We start from the raw sequence: 19,480 nt of genomic DNA, 5'->3' as shown, positions 1-19,480 counted from the left end.
TACGCTTTAGCAATATAACAGCCAGCACCCAAACAAAGATGTCTCACCTGCTGAAACAGGCTCCTTTAAGCCTTGTTAGTGATTGCGGTTATTCTTGCGTTCACTGTGCCGTTGACGTGGCAAAACAGTGGTGTTATCGAGTGCTTCAGACAGCCATAGATTGGATGGCAGGTGTCGACAGGGAAGCTCTGTCACTTTGAATCATGTTGTCTGTGAGCCTGTGTGTGTCAAATGCTGGATCTATAATAGGAGCTTCAAACGTAACGCCCTCAGTGACTCAGCAAAGAAGCCTATATTTGACCTTGACTCTTTAAAAGTGATGCCGCAGTGAAAGAGTGTGACATTAAAACCAAATACGATAAATTGGCAAGTTTCATTGTTGAGCAGGCCTCCAGGAGATGACATTTGCATCTCTTCAAAACAAGTGGCATCGAGAATAACAGCTTTTATTCATGTTCCTTGACAAGCAAAATAGGAACCTGTTGCATTTATCAAATCAGGTTCAAAGAAACTGCGTTTGATGGGCTTACTTGTTACATAAAAGCTGTTGAAATTTAACGTTTTCAGTGGGATAGAATTCCAAACAAAAGATGCAAGTATTTGGCTGTAGAATTCAACATGAATAATCCAAAGCGTGCACGTACGCACGCACGCACACACACACACACACACACACACACACACACACACACACACACACGCACAGACACAGACACACACACACACACACACATGAAGATATAGAGTACTCTGAGCCCCTCGAGACTCTTTGAATGAATCCAAAATTCACTCAATACATCGTGGAAGGGCTGAATGTTAACTGCCTTTCCTTTGCTGGAAAAAGGTTCGCTGACAATAGATGGGCCTTAGAGTTAAATATCAGAAAGGTCAGAATGTGGAAGGGGACTTAGTGAAATGTGAAATGTTGCAGCCTTGACAATTTAGAGCAGTTATATTCGGTCTCTAATCCTCAGGTGGCCATTTTTCTCTTTCAGAGTGCCGGATCTGTCTCTCTTCCTGTTTCTCTGCTCTCTGTGTCCCTCGTTCTCTCTTTCTGTGTCTGTCTCCAACTCTCTCAATCCGTCTCCCAGTGTAGAGGTTAAGGAACAGCTTGGGAGGGACACATAAGAGAGAATGATGGAGAATGCAGCTAAAAGGTTAAGGAGGCTGTAATCCTGCAGTAAAGGACAGCCAAAACTCACACTGCGCTTCAGCTGTTTCCAAAATACAAAAAGAAAAACAAATAGAAGGCAGCCAAGTTGTCTTTCTTCCTGTCTACAGCGCGATAATGAAAAGAGACATGTTTAACAGAGACCACGGGCTTCTGAGTATGGTGGCAGTCAAACACACTGAGTTCTCTTACCTCTGTTCTCAATCCCTAATGAACCATTCATTCCTCATATTAGGAAAAAAAGACTATGCTGCAAGTATCTCACAGAAACAATCAAGACTCACCAGGCTTTCGGCGTCCTAATCTTCTGTAAGACACAACAGTCATTTAAGTATCTGCTGCACCACAGCAGTGCCTGAATACTGTATGCATCACGACTGATTTCCGATGCATTCGACGCCGTTGAAAGCCGGAACAAGGCAGGTATGCAGCCTTCACAGTTGTTGGTGGTAACACACCAGGAAAAGTGGCAAAACACAGCAAAAGGCCGTGAAGAATAATGCTGTAAGCAAGTATGGATGTAAACGCTAAATTTAAGATTTGGAAGGAATCGGCACACAAATGCTCTCAAAGAACGTGTTGAACCTCGGGGATGCAACGATGCGTTTTGGTGAGAAATACTAAATGTGTAGTCAACTTAGTGACAAATGTCAAAAGATCCCAAAGAAACCAAAGATATGAGTCTGAATTGAAAGAGGATTTGTCTAAAAGTAAAAGACTTGTTAAATCAACTTATGGGAGAAAATTAAGGTGAAATTAGGAATCAACAACATGGCTCTAAACTAACAGAGATCCCAGAATCAACAAATAAATTGTCTTTTCATTTTAACAGGGCTTTAAGACCCCACAGGCGGTGTCCTCTATTCCTTTTTAGTTTGGGATAAACAAGAGAGATATTGAGCCTTGGATTGACTGGGGAAGCTGGACAGCACAGCGGCATGTGGCTTCTGAATAGGGACTTCCTGCTCAGGTCGCGTCTTGCATCTCAAGTCAGAGCGACTGGATCTGCCACTAGCTGGTTACAGCCCTCACTCGCTGGGGTCATAAACTGTCCCGGATAGACGATCACAGGAGGATCATGGAAGTCATTTTCTTTCAAACAAAAGCAGACATCTGCTCTGTTTTCACATCACACCGGCCAATATTTGTTCTCGTCTTCTTGGAAAGTTTTTTGTGCTGTCTGCTTGGCGTACAGATTTCCTCCGCAGCATCCGGGGAGCAGCCCCTCCTTCCCTCGCAGCGGGGTTGAGTTGGCCAACCAACGGGATTACCATGGTGTGCTACTGACTGCCATGGCCCAGACGCAGTCTCACCAGGATTGGGGCCCTGTCTTTCACAACTCTCTAGCATCTGGAGTTCATCTGTTAGGATGACAAAAATTGTCCAGTGTTTCTACTCTGGGATACTTAATCTACAGGTTTGGCAACTGATGGGGCTGTTCAGTACTGGCACCGGGCTGCGCAGCACATGGCAGGCTGCTGCCTGTGAGGGCTACATTAGAATGATATTTGAGTGAGACAAATCAAGCCAAAATGTACAACAGATTTTGTTGCACTTATCTCAAATAGACTCATGATGAGGGATGATTTTCAGTCAGAAAGTGTGATCTCAGAGTGTCTCTCAGAGTCTGTGTTATTCAAAGAGACCAGGTTGAAGGACTCTCGGGACATGTTTTACGAGAGGGTGAAGGGCGGTAAAAGAGACATGCTCTAAAACCCCGTAGAACATCATTTTCATATTGCATAAACGAGCCCCATGCAGCACGGTGAGTGCACCTTATCACCGAAACCTCAATGATCTCATCGAAAGTGTGTGATTTCACAGCAAAGTAAAGTCTGTCAATCAACTTAACAGTGTAAACCTTTTTTTAAAGATACAGATTGACCTCATCAGGGTGCGTCCTCGCAAAATTGACCCGTCTCGAGCCGATCCAGCACTCTGAGGCTGAATAGTGCTTAGCTGTGTCCCCGCACATCATTACCCCTCTCTTCACTCCATTCACTCTGACTCAGAGAAGAGAAAATGACTGAGTGATAAAACCAAGGCTCCGGCGCTTGCTGCTCGGTGCCCTGGGTGCGCACTATAAGGCCACTTCAGAGGGATCCGTGTGCTACGGTGCTGATCTGGCAAATGAGACGGCCTGCGAGGACATCTTGGACACGCGGTGCAGCTCTAGTCTAGCAGGCGGAAGGAACAGCCATTCTTAACATTGCATTTTAGTCAGTGCAAACAATAATTTGTTTCTGAACAAACAGCAATGCTCTCTGGATTTTGCACAAGCGATATTAGCCGCACAACAAGCCCTACTTCTGAATACCAACCAATCATAATGAAAATAGTTACATCAACTGTAATTGTGTCTTGAGCCTTCCATTATTTTTGGATTGAGTGTGTCTTTGATCTTTCGTCAGGGCACTAGTGTGCGGTTTAACAGCTTTCCTCCTGTTTAATGGTGGAAAATGATCCACATTGTTGATATCTGAGCATTAAGTGGCTTCACAGTGTGAGGGTAATAGCACAGGATCTATAAGGCAAACTTTCTCAATCTGTTTCAACCTCTAAGTGAAATGAGAATCATTTCTTTCAAAGCAAATTCTACATATATATTCTTACCACCGATCTTCTAGATTTACACAAGCTCTCCACTGTACAAATCATCGCACACTGGCTTCTGTCTCGTAAAACAGAAGAATCACAAGTGATGCATTTAACAAGGTCGGTGGCTGACGTACAGTATCTCACTTGATAAGCATCGCCAGTGCAACAAAGGTGCTTCACACTAGGTAAGAGGTTCATTTACTCTGCTTTTGTCACAACCGCATACTGTTGCTTGGCAACAAATACACAACAGTTTCATCAATAGTCAAATGTCATAGTTCAGATGAGGCACATTTAAAGATTTATGAATTGCAGAATTGGTAATGGAGGCGTTATTGGTACTGAATATGCACAGTGTGTGTATGACTCTACTGCTGTATACAGGTCTCTATTACAACACTTTATCTAGAAAACATGTACTCCTGATTGTATTACCAATTATATGGATCTGACTCAACTATTGAGATTCAAATATTTAATGAGAGAAGTTATTCCCAAGTCAGGCTGAATTTGTCAAACAATAATTCAACTTTCTTGCTGGAAACATTTAAGCAAAACCAACTCATGAGGTAGTGCTTGCTTTGCCTAAGAAGGATAAATTATTCTTCAATTGCACTGCTAATTCAATATAATACAAGATTAGTAAAAGCAGTTTTAAAAAACGGTGAAATTGAAATAAAAAAGAGTTTCCAGCAACCTTTGTGAATAAAGAAATGCAACAATCATCCTTCTGCACAGAAATGTGTCACAAAACCAACATACAAAACTTGTGATAAAACATTTTCTCATTACCAAACATGGGGGAGATAATTGAAAAAATTCCAAGTGGAAGGGGGAATATTAAAGAGATATTTCTGTGTATATTCCACAACTGGGACTAATTCAGAAGCACATGTGCCTGGAGGGCCAGTCTTTCTCTCACAAAATTGGTTTACCAAAGCAGAGTGTATGAGCGCACAGTGAGGCCAATAGCTGCCTTCTGCCTCCATGGAAATCAACAGCACAGGTCTCGCAGCTGAAGCAGAAGCTTTACTGTGGCGCAAGACATGCTCTTTGTCTGCAGGCTACTCGTAAGGTCCTCTGCTGCCTTCAGGCAGGAGAAGAGAATTAGTCCTCTGTTGTTACAACAGTGAGATTGCAGCTGCCGCTAATGAAATTGGACTGCGTTTCTCTACGGCTGCGAGCATTTGCCACATGGATAGATGAAAGCTGTCATGCCAATAAAACACCCTACCAGCCCCTATTTGAACAATTGTGAATCATAAATTCAAGAGAGAGGTGGCCCTCCACTTTTTAGCGTAAATTTAATCAACTGCTGAGGCTCTGACGCTTTCAGGTGTCATGTTTGACAAATACTTCCAATAAGCTGGTGTCTTAAGTGCTGTCAGAGCCATCTGAAACATGACTAAAGTTCTTTGCATACCAAGTCAAATCTTATCTTCTAGTCTCACAAAGCAGCACTCGTGCCTCTGATTTAATCAACCGTTGTATCTGAATTAAAGAGGGTTACACTTTAAACATGAACAAGCCATACAATCATGTAAAAAAACAAAATAAATGTTATTCTCACACATCACAATCTATTGTTTGACAAAGCGTCATTTTTTATTTAGAGACCTGCATTTTTGCTTCTTGACACACACTCGCAAAACCACACTTCAGTATGCACACACTCACACACTCACACACACACACACACACACACACACACACGCACACATGCACACACGCAACACAACCACCCGCTCATCTCTCACATTCATGTCAAGGTTGATCTGAGTCACAAGTCCCACGTTCATCCCAATTAGCACTTTGATTTGGGAGTTGACAGGTGGCGATATTGGCGGCTTTGGAAGGATGCACCCATCATTCTCCTCTCTCTTTCACTCTCTCAATTCCTTTCTTTCGTTCCGTGTTGGCTTTCTCTTTGTCTCTTTTTTTTTTTTTTTTTACATACCTCCTTTTCTACACATTTTCTTGTTGGGTTTCCTGGCACATTCCTTGGATATTCTTTTGACTGTAAAATGAATGGAAAAACTACAAAATAACAGAGAGCTCTGGAAAAGATCGCATGTGACATGCAACAACTCAGACTGAGTCAGACCCCCCCTCCCCCCCTCTCTCTTCACCCTCTTCACCCTCCTCCTCCCACCCTCCCAGTCATCATCAACAACAAGAACAACAACAGTGGACCTGTTGAGAAAGTAACTGGGGTGTTGCTGCAGAAATATTCCAAAATGGTGGAATGAATTTGCTGCATCCTGGGACACAGGAAGCCCATATTCACATGCACTTCTATTTAAGACCCATTACAGCCACACAGTAGGCTACATTTTCAACGTTTTGCAGTTCACCTTGTAATCTGATAAGTGACAGTGTTATTTGACATTGCCCATTTGATTCTCAGAGCACTTAACATTTCAAGCCTTTTTTTTTCCTGTGTGGGTCTCCTTCAAGTGGTGAAATAATGGTGGCCATTTACAAGAGTCAACATCGAGACATCTGAAACTTGTGAGACTTTGAGTCACAGTGGAGCCCAATCTTTTAGCTTTGTGCAAGGACAAACCGGATGAAGCAAGGAGAGTAAAGGGTCTTACATAGGTCAGGCTGATGCCACAGGCCTCTCGTGTACCAGACAGAATATTTCACCAACCCTACAGTAGTAGATCATTCACTTATGAGGCAGGCTACTAATCGCTAATGGCTAATATCCCCAGAACAGTCAAGACAGTGAGGGTAGGAAGGTGCACCAAGTATATCCAATCTGCTCTTTGTATGATTAGATTTCTTTTTTCTTTTTTTGGGGTCATATTAATAAGTCATTTAGTCATCAAAAGAGGAACCTCTAACAGTGGCATGGAAAGGGAGAGTTGATGAAAACGACTAAATGAAGGATCAAGTCAATATGGGAGGTTGAGATGATGGACACGGGACACAGCATGCGCCAGACAACAGGTCATGCTCCGCGCAAAATACAGAGTTGACACAAAATTTAGGAGGAAAGACAGAGCGAGAAGAAGGGAAGAGACAGAATAGTAGGAGGAGAGGTTTGGTTTCCTGTTTACTCGACGCACTCACCATCCTCAGTTGGAACATAGATGTTTAGATAAAGACAATCCTCGTGTTGATCCTGTATGTACGTAGTAACTATATCCAGGTTGAAGGTGAACCATATAGGCATCATGATCTCTGGCACAGCGTTGTGAATATTTTGGGGGCAGACCGGAGCAAAGTGAGTGGCGTTCTTGATGCCTGACCAGGAGGAAGGAGGCTCCGGGGGCATGAAGCGTTTTTCTCCTACGGGGGAGGCGGCGTATGGAACCCCCAGGTACTGGTCCACCGGCCCAAGGATCTCACTGGGCAGGGGCACCCTCACCCCCCGGAGTTTGCCATACTGCGTGTTCACAGTGGGGTGGTAGTTCTGACCTCTCACGGCCAGAAAGCACCAACAAAAACTTAACACCCACAAGGACACATTGAAACTGGTGCAGCTGCGGGCAGCGCGCCAGTTCTGCGAGGGGAGACAACCTCTCCTTGGAGAGAACCACATGGTCCTTGAGAGCGAGTGCGACTGTAATTGACCAACATACAAGCCGGGGCGAACCCCCCCTCAGAGCAAACTTCCCGCTCAGTCCTGCAGTCCAGCCACCTGAGGGACAGTCATCAGCTGGGACACTGGAGCCCGCCGGCTTGCAGACGAGGAGATGCGGTCACAGTTACACAGCTCCTCTCTGCAGCGAGTTCCTTATTCAGCGTCCTCTCTCTGCTCGTCAGATCTTCTATCCCGTGCTGCAAGAGAAGAGGACAGGAAAATGAATGACATTTCCCTGACAACTGACCAGTTTGCAGCTACCATTTTTAGTCAGTCATTTTTTATTTTTTTTTACTTGTGGAGTTCTTCTCTGGTATAACATTAAATAGCTCACATAAACAGAGATTCATCATCAATCCACATAATCAAGAAGCTGCCTTTGACTTAGATACTTCAATTAAATGCTGGGCAACTTGTCATGATATACCTAATAATGCTGATAGGACAAGTGAAATGTGAAAAGCATCAACTGACAGTAGAATATTATTATATATTTCAAAGGCCAACGATTAGTTTAAGAATAGATTCACAATGTTTTTTCTTTCATAAAACAAATGTCAGATTGGCAGCATCAACATGATACCGGTTAGGTGTAATATTTCCTACTGTGTATACTGACCATTAAAGATCCCCTCTTTATGTCCAGATTGTGCGACACAAATAAAGCCAGGATCTTTAAGCTTGCCACATATGCACTGGCTCAGCGCTCGCACATTGGCACTCAAGTGCTGTGTGTGAACTGTTCAAAGATGTGAGCTGAGACATTCCAGAGATCTACCATGCTGAGTATCTGGACCTGAGAGAATGAGATGCGGGCTGAGGGGAATCCTGACAAAGTGGTTGTCTCTAACAGTAGAGCTTTACTGCGTGTGCTGCATTTGCATTACGGACCAAAGGGTTGGATGTTTTCTTAACTCAGTGCCTGATCTACTTCGGGGAAATCGTAAAGATGTGGGCTGTAACATCATCAACAGCGACAACACTACCGCTGTGCCACTTATTGAGCGTGTTTTTGTGATAAAACAAAGTTTGGAGGCCAGACATACTCAAGTGGGATTACTCTTGGTGAAAGATGCTGTAGTGTGTGACCCCCGGCCAGTCATGTAGAAGGAAACCACAACAACTCCCGATTACGAGGCAGGTAGTGAGAACAGTACAGCAACTTGACAACTTTGAGGGTCGTGTAGTTGCCTTCACATGCTCCCAATAGAAGTGATGGGGGACAGTGAAAAACATGCATCTAAGAGTTCATCTGAAGAATTCTGTAGTCTGAATAAGTCAAATCAAGTTAAGGCCTTTTTTAGTTTCACTTTTAACAGACAGTGTTAAACTTTTCCTGTTGAGCTGCAGTGGGATAATATAAAAAAAAAAACAAGAGAGCGGGTTTTATACTTAAAAGACACCGATTTGATTCCACTAACTCAGCGCTGAAGCCTCATAATAACCGCAGATTAATTTTAGAATGTATATTTGCAGAGAGATAGGACTGTGGATTTTGTCCTCCATCACTTCCCTTGAAAACACACGAGGAATGGATATTAGGCCAGTATGAACGGAGCCTTTAAGATTATCTACATTTACAGGAAAAGCGCTGCTAAAACCCATCAGCCGGAGTCATACATATACACAAAGCACATAATAACAGGATAAAAAAAAAAGACCAGCCCTGCTTAATGTCATGCAGCGTTTCCCTTTGGTATAGATATGAACAAGGTAGAGTATAAATGTCATCTCCCTTCACGCTCCTACAACAGATCTCCTTTTGGGATGAACAGGAGAAAGGAGGATGTAGCTACAGGCAGCACAGGGACCTGCAGCGACAGCGCTGTAAAGGCTAATCAACAGTTCCAGGGTGAACCGGTGGTGCCAGTGACAACACCTTCCCACACTGCCTGATCAATTTTCAATTTCTGTAGCTTAGAGTCCCCCTCTGCCTTGTGCGCCTACTGCAGTATTTGCTCTAATACCAATGGAGAAGAAAAGCCAGCATTTAGAGGAGGATATTGCATTCCAAAATGACTGTGTAAATGATTTATAATGTAGCAGCAGCCGTTGGAGGGCCACTAACCACTGATAGAAAGCAATCCCGACATTCCTGGTGGTGTTGTTATCGCTAGGCAGCTTTCCCATTTGCTACAGACGTTGATCAACCAAAAGCCTGCCGTTGGAAGTTGTCCATGTAAGCCCTCCCAAACAGTACATATTGTAAATACTGCGGATGAGTCCCCCCTTCACTTGTGCAAACGAAATGTGTGTAGTGGACTATTCCTCAGAGACTCGGCACACCGAGCACCTGCTAAGTCATAATACATGAAAAGCCATCCATAGCCAATCCAGGGACTAAAAGGCATGCATTGCTGGGGGCTGGCAAAGGCTTTGAAATGCAGAGAAGTCACATTGACAAAGTCCCTTACGTGCTCACTCGGATTACCTGTAGCAGGAGCGGAAAAAACATACGCTACTGCCATATCCCCCAACTTCAAATACTATGAACTATATTGTTAAAAGATAAATATATAATGTCATCATACAACATTGATCCGTGCCACACACCACAGCACTGCTAGAGTGAAATGTTTGAACCTCGATGGCCTTTATAAGAAAACACACAGCTCAACAAGAAAACACCACAAAACACAAGCAGTAATATATAGCCATATAATGCACTCTGTTGCCAGTTTATTGGATACACCTAACTAATTCTGTTTAATACAACAGACCTGCAATAAACCCCACCTTCATGAAGGTTATACACAAATGTTACGCTTTTGTTGAAACCGTTCTTGGGAAGTGTAAACTTAATGGTCATTTTAGAAGCTGTAGTTTGTTGCTGTTGAATTATATTGCCTTTTACTGAGAGTTTTCTAATAGTTTGTCCTTCCATTTACAGCCACTTTATCCAAAACCTATTTTCTTTTTTTTAAGTGACTAAATATTGGAAACACCTTTCAGTTTAATGGAACACAATTCAACATAACCATAAAATATAAAATGATCATGGAACTGGTTCTGGAAGTAAAAGTCCCATTTATTTTTTCTCATAAAATTCTCCAGTCAAAATCATTAGTAAAAAGAGATTTAGAACATATCTGGAATTTTGATAGAAAGTCGAGAAGCCTGTTCACATAAAAACTTTGAGGGGAAAGTTAACTACGACTCCCAAGGTGTATTTCAGCAAGAAACATTGAATCATCAAGCTTGAAATTCAGTGGAAGCTCAATATTATCTATTCAGCTTAAAGTAATTTAATATGAACCATAACAACGAAGCATTTTGAATGTACTGATGCTCCAATTCATGCCCCAGACTGGCCTCCTTTCCATGGCAACAGCAGCCAAGGCTCCTGGGTATTGTAATGTTTAACCTATCCTCTGTGCCAAAATTACAGAAAATGTGGCACAGATTTGATATAATGATGGCAATTACATACATGAATAGGATCATTACATCATCCAGGAAAGTCCTGATTCTCTGTTCAGTAACATGGAGAATATAGTTTGAAACCCTTTCATTCATAAATTCTGATTCAGTCAGGAAGTTTATTCCAATTTAGGTGAAAACTATTGTGATTTACCTGCAAGTACGAAAGCTTGGCATGAGATCCTGTGTTCACATTTTCTGACTGCCTGTCGGCCATCTTGGTTTTGAGAAATGTATCTTGCACTTCCAACACCTGGCCAGTATGTGGCAGTGTCTGGAATGATGCAATGGTGTCCACTGTGGTGTCTGACGCCATCATTGTTGGAAAAAAATATGAGTAAGCGTGCAAGATAGTTCTCTCATGAACTTCAGAGGAGGCTCCAAAAGTTACTTAAACAAGCGTAATTAAACACATGTTCTCTGTCGATCACTATTCATATTCTGGATGTGCACAGACTCGGTAAACACTTCCAGAACTACAACATTAAAGTACCTGATGATCTACGACTGCATTTCTGATCCCTCTTCAAACTTTCAACATGAATTGAAATATGTCTTGTCATGTCACATTTTTATTCCCCACAGACACAATATGTTCTATTTCAAGTTTAACTGAGGTTATTCATGTTTAGATCTGCAGCAGAATGAGTGTAATAACACTAATTCTTGTTGAGATGAACTACATCAGGTCAAACTTTTTAATCAGGACACAACAAGGACATAGGACACCGTGATGGAGTGTGTGTGTTTAGAGGACACACAGCACAGAGGACTTCATCTGTCTCCCCTCCAACAGCATCTCAGAGGTCCTCTCCGCTTTGATCTCATACCTGCTGAAGCACTGCCAAGGGAGGAACAGAGAGAGAGGGAGAGATTGCATGAGTTCTCCCTCATCATCCCAGAAATATTGATCGTCTCATCACCGTGGCCTTGCAGCCCATAATAAATACAACTGGGGTGATGGAGGCAGGGGGGAGGAGAGAGGGAGGAGAGAAGGAGGAGAGAGGGGTGCTGAGTCTAAGGGAGGTTATTAGCCCTTAATGCCAGACGGCACTCCACCAAGTACAAGTCGTTAAACACAATCCTCCCCAATGCTACGGTCTCTGAATGATGGGACATTTTAGATTCTGCCAGTCCAATCCCTATTCATCAATATTCAAAAAAGACTCCGTCGGTACAACATGTGAGTTGTCCCCAAACAGATCCCATATTTAGAAATACGTGGACTTTATTCCCCTTTATTTTGGTCTGAGCCCACAGCCGTGTTCAGCTATTGTAGAAGACCCTTTGTTCTCCTGCAGCAGAGAGATCTCTGCATCGCAATAAAAGTCTGAGCACAGAGCCAAATGTACTCCTACGCCCTGACATCCCTTAGAGAGAGAGGCTGAATGGACTCTGTTAAAAAAAGGAACCAATAAGAGTTCTGAGTAGATGGAGTTTCTGACTCTCCCCACTCTGTTATTGTTGTAGCTGGACTGCAACAAAAGCATTCACAAAGATGCATTAGTCCTCTGGAACATCTAACTTCAAATAAAGTGAGCCGTCCTGACCTGAGAGAGTGTAATCACTGATTACAAATGCTTCTGGTGCTGTTACATTATAACAAAGGCGGAAAGTGCCATTATAGAAATGATAAGAGACAGGCAACAAGATAGGAAGCAGAAGACAGAAACCCCCATGTACTCGAGCGGTTACCTCGGCTGAACTCATTAAAATGTGAGAGGCAACGGCAAAAACTTAATTTCGTGGCTTCACCTCCCATTTGTGCTCCAGAAAGACACCAATCTACATCAGTGCGAAGGCTCCATTTTAAAACAAGCTCAGCTGATGATAGGATTGCTCTCTGGCCCCTGCGTGTCAATAATGTGGGGAAAATATCTGTAAATTGTCCGCTTACACGTGTTTATTTCAAATAGACAAACGTGGATTCCAGCACAGCAAAATCAATAATGAATGTACACACACATACGGCACGGCACCTCTCGCACGCACGCTTTGTATATAAGCTCCCGGGCTTGACAAACAACAGCCCGCCATATTAAATCAAGGAGATTGGCATGTTTCAGAATGAACATTCAGAAAATGTCAAATCAAACCGCGGCTTCGTAAGGCTCCTGCTGGGAACCAATGCTACTATAATAGTGAGCGATGAGGGCCTACTCTTCCGTTCCTTCCCTTTTTTTCCCAGTCAGAGACCGAGCCTGTGCAGTCGTTATTGCTTAGGAGATTTGGCATTAAATCAAGGACAAAGACGCAGCACATTCTGACTGCTAATCACCGCGTGATGCTGGCATATTTTCTAAAGAAGCAAAAGGGAGATGGTATGGAATGACGGCGCTGCCGCTGTGGCCGCCTGCTAAGCCGCCTGTCTCCACCCCTTCTCCTGGCTGCTGGATAAATGCTTCCGCATGTATCATTTCCAGCCAAACAGCCAAGGAAACACGGGGAGGTGAGCTTGGCAGGCCAAATAAAGACAGATTCAAGGTGTTGAGGTGAATTCTGTGGCTCCACAGCAAATAAATAATGGCAATTCTGTTAACTGCTGACGGTGCTTGAAACAACTGTTTGCTCTTCGTGACTAAAATAATAGGGACAGATTTGATCTTGGAGTCGAGGCAGTGGCTCGTCCCTACACCTATACGGCTTCTTTTTCTCTTTACCGGGTGTGCATGCCTCTGAATGTCAGATATGGTTGAGGTAGTAATATGATATATAAAACAATATGTGGGGGTATACGGATGTTAATCAAAGCAAACTGACTCAATTAAATAGAAAAGGACTAGGGAGGTTACATAAAAAACGATAAATAATAAATACATTTCCCCAACAGTTCATCATCTTAACTCCTATCGATCCAGTGCAGCATCCCATAGACACTCCTTCTGGAAAAAAAAAAAAGTAAAACGAGCTAATCACTCAGGCAGCCCACAGGGATTCTTTGAGAAACCGCAGGGGCAAGTATTGGGTCCGTCTCTAATCTAGCTGTATGTAAACACATTAAGGCTTTACACATGGCATACTCATTATCCACCCTCCCACAGATGCCGTTTGCAGGGTGGGATCTATTCACTTGACGGAGTGTTTTGTGGGCATTTTCTATCACCCTGCCAACACAGCTTCAAAGTGTTGCTAATGAAAGAGCACCAGGCAAGGATGGCCTCTGTCGTGACTTTGTAAACAAGGAAAGTCTAATTAAAAAAGGGTTCATTTTGTTCATTTGATACATTTCACATCTTCCATCACAAACTATTTAATCTGCATTAGTATTCTATACATTTTGGGGATTTCCTTATCTCCACTAACAGTTTGGCTCGTTTATCTTGCATCATCATCAGTTCAAAATGTTTCCAATAATTGTATGTACCAAATACCTGCAACACAAAAGGCATTCCCATTAGACTCGGCTGTACTTTGTTTTCAGTACTTTGGCAAATGATAATTTAATAGCACACTAAACTAAGATGGTCAAAATGTCAAACAATATACCTGCTGAAAATCAGCATGTTAGCACCGTTAGCATACCGCTTACACGCTCCACTGTGTAAGCACAGCCACACAGAGATACTAGCATGGCAGTAGACTGTTTATATTTATAAAGGGTCAAATTATAACAGAAGTTATCTTGGGACTCTTTTCCTATTGAGCAGGTCTAGATAGTTTTCTATAATTCACAGGGACCGAACATTCCCTTGTGAACAAGCACTGGGGGGCAAAAGTCGTAGACACCTGGCGCGTTGCTATTTTCATGGCAGATTCACCAAACCAGAGAAGAGAGCGGTTTACTACTGAGAAAATGGAAAGGCTAATCGTCAACAACATGGAAAAATACAGTAATATTTATGTATAGACCGAGATATGTGACTGGTCGAAACGTTTCTTGGTGATAAACACATTTACATTGAAAATCCCTAGTGCTGGATTAAGGAGTAACTTCACACTTAATTGTATTTTTTAAATATACAAACTATAATATATGATGTGATGAAACACATCAATGCGTGTGTATTGACATTCCTTCCTACATTTATAAGATATTGCATTTTATGGTTTAAATAGTCGACCATTTAATTCATGTCATGAAATAAAACAATGTCAAAGCCCTTAGACCCCCCCACCCCTTTTAAGACGAACATGCCAATGGACGCAAACTAGCAATTGCTAGGGTGTGAGATAACACCCTTACTCGTGTTTGCCCTTTTATTGTCCTCTTCATCTTTGACACCACTTTTGAAAAGACTGTTGCTGATGAGAAGGAAAAGGAAAAGATTCACAGTAAAGAAACTCTTCTTCACTGTGAATCTTTCCCTTCTCGAGTTTCTCATCAGCAATAGTCTTTTAAAAGTGGTGTCAAAGAAATCTGAATTTCTATGGCTTCTGTGTGTTGCAAATTCAGCATGACGCCTGGGTAAATTTCCAAAAGAGCATCTTCATCAGGCCTATTATCACATAAGTGTCTGTGATCAGCTGATTTGCAAGGTGCGCTTTGCTAACATCGCTACCTCTATGTTATGTGTCCCAGTTGCTGGTCAAATCACCCCACAACTGTGAAGTGGCCACACATTTGATTGGACATGGTGAGCACATGTGAAACATGATTGAATTCCTAGAGAGGATACACTCGAGCATACCAAGGAGAATTCAGCAGATATTTCAAGCAGCTCCTCTCATCTCCTCCAATGTGAGGACAGCACGTATAACATGGCAGCACTAACATCAATTTCTGGCTTACAGTTGAAAGGAGGATGGATTTTTAGCCTTCTGGGATGCATCCCCTATAAAATTCAGGCAAGTGCAAGGAACCTGAACAGCGCTGGCATAGCACTACATATATAACGCCAATCAAAGTTTATGGCAATCACTTTAAATGTGAACTGGTGTGTATCACTCATGCTGTATTCTTTGGACAAAAATAATGCTCGTCATGGCACATGGTTGTCACGAGTCACTGTCTGAAAAGAAAACACACTTTGCATTTACACTGATTGATTGTGGTTTGAGATTAATAAGAGAATACTTTGGGGTACATTGTTTGTTTCCTGTTTAAACTCCGTTAAATGCTTCAAGTGATGTATCTGACCATGCAATGCAACGCACACTGATCCAAAGAAGTGACTGCCGAATGGGAGTAAGGGAAACATTTTTCTTAAAGCAGTTATTAACACTTCACAAACATATAGAGTTGAACTGAAGGTTTGCTGTGAGTTAATTGAGGTCTGGCTGGTAATTACAACGGGGAGTTGATCTCTCACAATCAGGGCTCCAAGTTCATTGGCACTGCAATACAACATCATAGAAGGATCAGCTCCTATGGTGAGTATTGAACCTTCCTCTGGGTTAAAGAGCCCATGCAGTTGTCCTTGGCCTTAATAGTCATTTGCAGAGCCAGTATCAAAGGTAGCTATGCAACTAAGAGGAACACTCATTGGTGGGTGTTTTTTTTAAACAGAGCAAAACCATTCCTTCCAGCCAGAAGTATTCTTCTGATGATAACGTTATTTAGATCGTCTTTGCAGTTAATAGCATACAATAGACATCTAAAACGGGGATTATTTTACAGTCTCCAATTCAGTGGACATTTCCTGGTCGGAATGGAGAAAATTAATTATTGCGACACCCTTTCCAGAAGCTAAAACACAAACAGAAATATCCTCATAAACCACACAAAGCAAGGCCTTTGAAGAGCTGATCATCCTGAGGACAACACTTAGCTATGCACCATTTCAAAAAGCAGTGAAGCCTTGCAACGAGTGCATGTAATTCACCACTTTCATCCACTGCATTTTGAATTATGTTTTCTGCGGAGAGAAAGATACCAAATTCAGATCTACTTGTCCAGAAGAATTTAAAATTTGTATTATAAACATTATTATGTTTTTCATCATAAAATGAAAGCTTTTACTGTGAAATGGAATTGCCTTGTGCATTTGTGTGTGTGTGTGTGTGTGTGTGTGTGTGTGTGTGTGGGAGAGCAAGTACAATGTGTAGTGTAAGTATGCTTAGAAAATGAATCTTTCCATGGCCTAATAAGCTAAATAACAGCTTTAATTTAAGGTAAGTAGGCAGCAGTTCTCAGTGCAAAGTGAAAGATCAGCTGTATCATTCGGTGTGAAAGGGCTCCACAGAATAATACATATACCAAGCAGAGACATGACCCAGATGCTGCCTGTAAAATTAATGAGGTAATAATGCATTAGGTATCTTCACATTTGCAGCAGTTACAGTAATGTGCAAACACGGAGCTATTCCACATTCAGGTAAAATATGGTGTTAGACTGCTGGAACGGGGATTTATTAATTTGATGTGATCTAAAAGTATCCCAGTGTGTTGCATCCTCTGCAGCAGTTGTGCAGTTTCTCCTGTTCCCTTGAGGCGTGTGCATGCTTCAAAATCATGCATATACTTTAAAAGCTGAGTTGCACGTCTCAACGTGCTTGATTGTGATCGATGATTAAATGAGCCAAGATGCATTTTGAGAAAGTAACATGTTCGTGAACACATTATTCTGATGTTTCTATTCAGAGACCTCCACTGCACTACCTGGCTCCCTTTCAGAGTATTCACAAATGCCAAAAGCACAGGGGTAGACTGATGCTATTGACATGCAAATGCCTGCTAGTTGCAGAGAAGTGAGAGGTGCCAAAGTGTATTGTTGTGTGACAAGCAGGTTTTCTGAATACATAGCTGAAAGCCGGGTTGTACACGAGTGCACTTGACACAGCAAAAACCCCTCAGCATCTATTTTCTTATATAAAAAAGACATAATGGATCCATGAGCATTATGGTGTGGGTTCTATTTACAGAGGGAGCACAGGGTTACTGTAGCCTAATGACAGCAGATTAAATGAGGTCTGTCCACTGTACATGGGCCTTGGAGTTTTATGGGAGCATAATTAAGTTTCGAACCGACCCGACAGTGATGTGCTTTTAACTAAAGGTCAACAGTAAACAGCGATGTGAGCCTCACTTGATTACTATGTATATCACAACATCAAAAAAGAGGCTGCTGCACTAATGAGGGGGTGACCTTCATCTTCAGCGTAAACAAAAAACAAACAAACACATTGCCGTGTCACATGGCCTCTTTCAGCCATTAATAAGAGGTGTTTAAGAATTTAATAGCACTTTAATATCCAGAAGGACTCGACAGCATACCGTTTTTGACATTTCAGAGAAAGGTTTTCTGTGAAATGTAATCTCATCCTGAACACGTGCGGTATAATACTTAATTTATAACATGTGGAAAGTCCAACGAGAGAGCTATGAATGTAAAAATAAACAGCTACAAAACATGATGGAAATTAGAATCCTGGCTGCTTTCATTTAAATAATATATAATCTACATTTATAAAATATGACAATTGGAAATGTAAATGTGGTTTGAGCCTTTACATCTTAATTCATCACACTGCAGGCTCATTCAGAGCTGCAGCCAGGTGGATTTAGAGGAGATGTGGGGGGATTAGTGAGATGATATCAATCACCACATTTGAACGTCCCGTTTATCCAGCAGCATTACAGCCTGTGGCTGTTTTCTCCAATGATCCCATGCTACAGGGCTGAAGCTGGAGGCGAGGGTTCCCCTTCAGGGAATCCTAAAGCTTTGGGAATTAATTTCAAAATTTGAAGATAGAATCGGACTCAGGTGATATGGTTTACTTGGATTGGATGTCAAGATATTTGAGTCTAGCCAAAATGATTCGGCTGCATTGGTTCAGGTAAAAAAAAATTTAAAAAAAAAGAAGGAAAAAAACAGAACGACTTCCTGGCGGCAAAGAAAGCAGCTGTTTTCCTCCAGTGACTCTCCCAGTTGTCTGTTCAGAAAAGCAGCCGTCTTACTCTGCTCACTGCATGTTCACATTGATATTCTAGATATTATTAGTAAGGCCGGAGACTCCAGATGATAATGAGCTCCGAGGGACATTTTAAATGACAGTGCCCTTTCATGAAGGGAGCGAGTAAACAACAGAGGCGACCAATGCTGTCTTGTTACGAATACTCATCTGCATGTGTGTATCTGAGGGGCAAGGCCGGAAAGACAGGATGTGACTTTTCAAATACACAGGGGCGTGAGTGAGCAGAGACATGCCTCAATATCACACATGGAGGAGGGGACACTTTCCCCTGACAACAGTCCTTTGGGCTCGCCCTGGCAGATATGTCCACTCTCCATTCACTATTTCTAATCCTGTCTGAAAGCCTATCTTGAATGTCAGGCTTCTTCCTAAATTGGTTTGTGTTCTTAGTGATTGATTAAAGTACTGTAACCCAGCTTTATCAGACCGCCCTGAACTCTGCATTTCTGCCAAATCTATTAGGTAATGCATCTTTTGTTATTGCATGCCCCCCCCCCATCTTTTGGGAAACGCACAGATCCATTTTCTATGATAGAGAATACCGAGTTGTACCTGGCCCTGTGTTAGCGCAGCAGCCCGGAGCACAACAGTTTGTGACAAATGTAGCATCCTAATTCGTGTTTCATTATTATGTAAAAATGGCTTAAAATTCTCAACAAAGCCCAAAACAGTGTGCACAGTGACATATCGCCTCCTTCTTCTAGCTTTTGGCTGATACCATGGCGGTACCAGAAACACACCCATGTCCCATGACATTGAGCCAACAATATGACCGTAATTCATGAGTTGTAATGCTGTAATATCCCCCATGCCATTGCACACAGAGGAGAGAGGAGAGGTTGCCC

The 19,480-nt window shown here is 42.3% G+C and overlaps 1 protein-coding gene across 3 annotated transcripts in view; it reads right to left on the bottom strand.

Annotated features, from left to right (window-relative positions):
• The window catches only part of nlgn3a (neuroligin 3a), a 113,982-nt gene that overhangs the window by 82,786 nt on the left and 11,716 nt on the right, over positions 1-19,480 (bottom strand). For 2 of the 3 annotated variants that reach the window (XM_068585013.1, XM_068585020.1), the window contains exon 2: positions 6,848-7,558. In XM_068585013.1, the coding sequence (XP_068441114.1) occupies positions 6,848-7,319 (472 nt within the window). In that variant the 5' untranslated portion in view covers positions 7,320-7,558. Of the gene's footprint in view, positions 1-5,726; positions 5,787-6,847; positions 7,559-19,480 lie in introns of all 3 variants that reach the window. The other variant, XM_068585004.1, reaches the window with a different exon arrangement.

This window comes from Clinocottus analis, unplaced genomic scaffold (genome assembly GCF_023055335.1).
Source record: "Clinocottus analis isolate CAN_PGR_092001 unplaced genomic scaffold, fCliAna1.0.p SCAF_10, whole genome shotgun sequence".
NCBI classification, from domain to species: Eukaryota; Metazoa; Chordata; class Actinopteri; order Perciformes; family Cottidae; genus Clinocottus; species Clinocottus analis.
The sequence above is the reverse complement of the archived record's forward strand: the minus strand, read 5'-3'. Positions and strand labels throughout refer to the sequence as shown.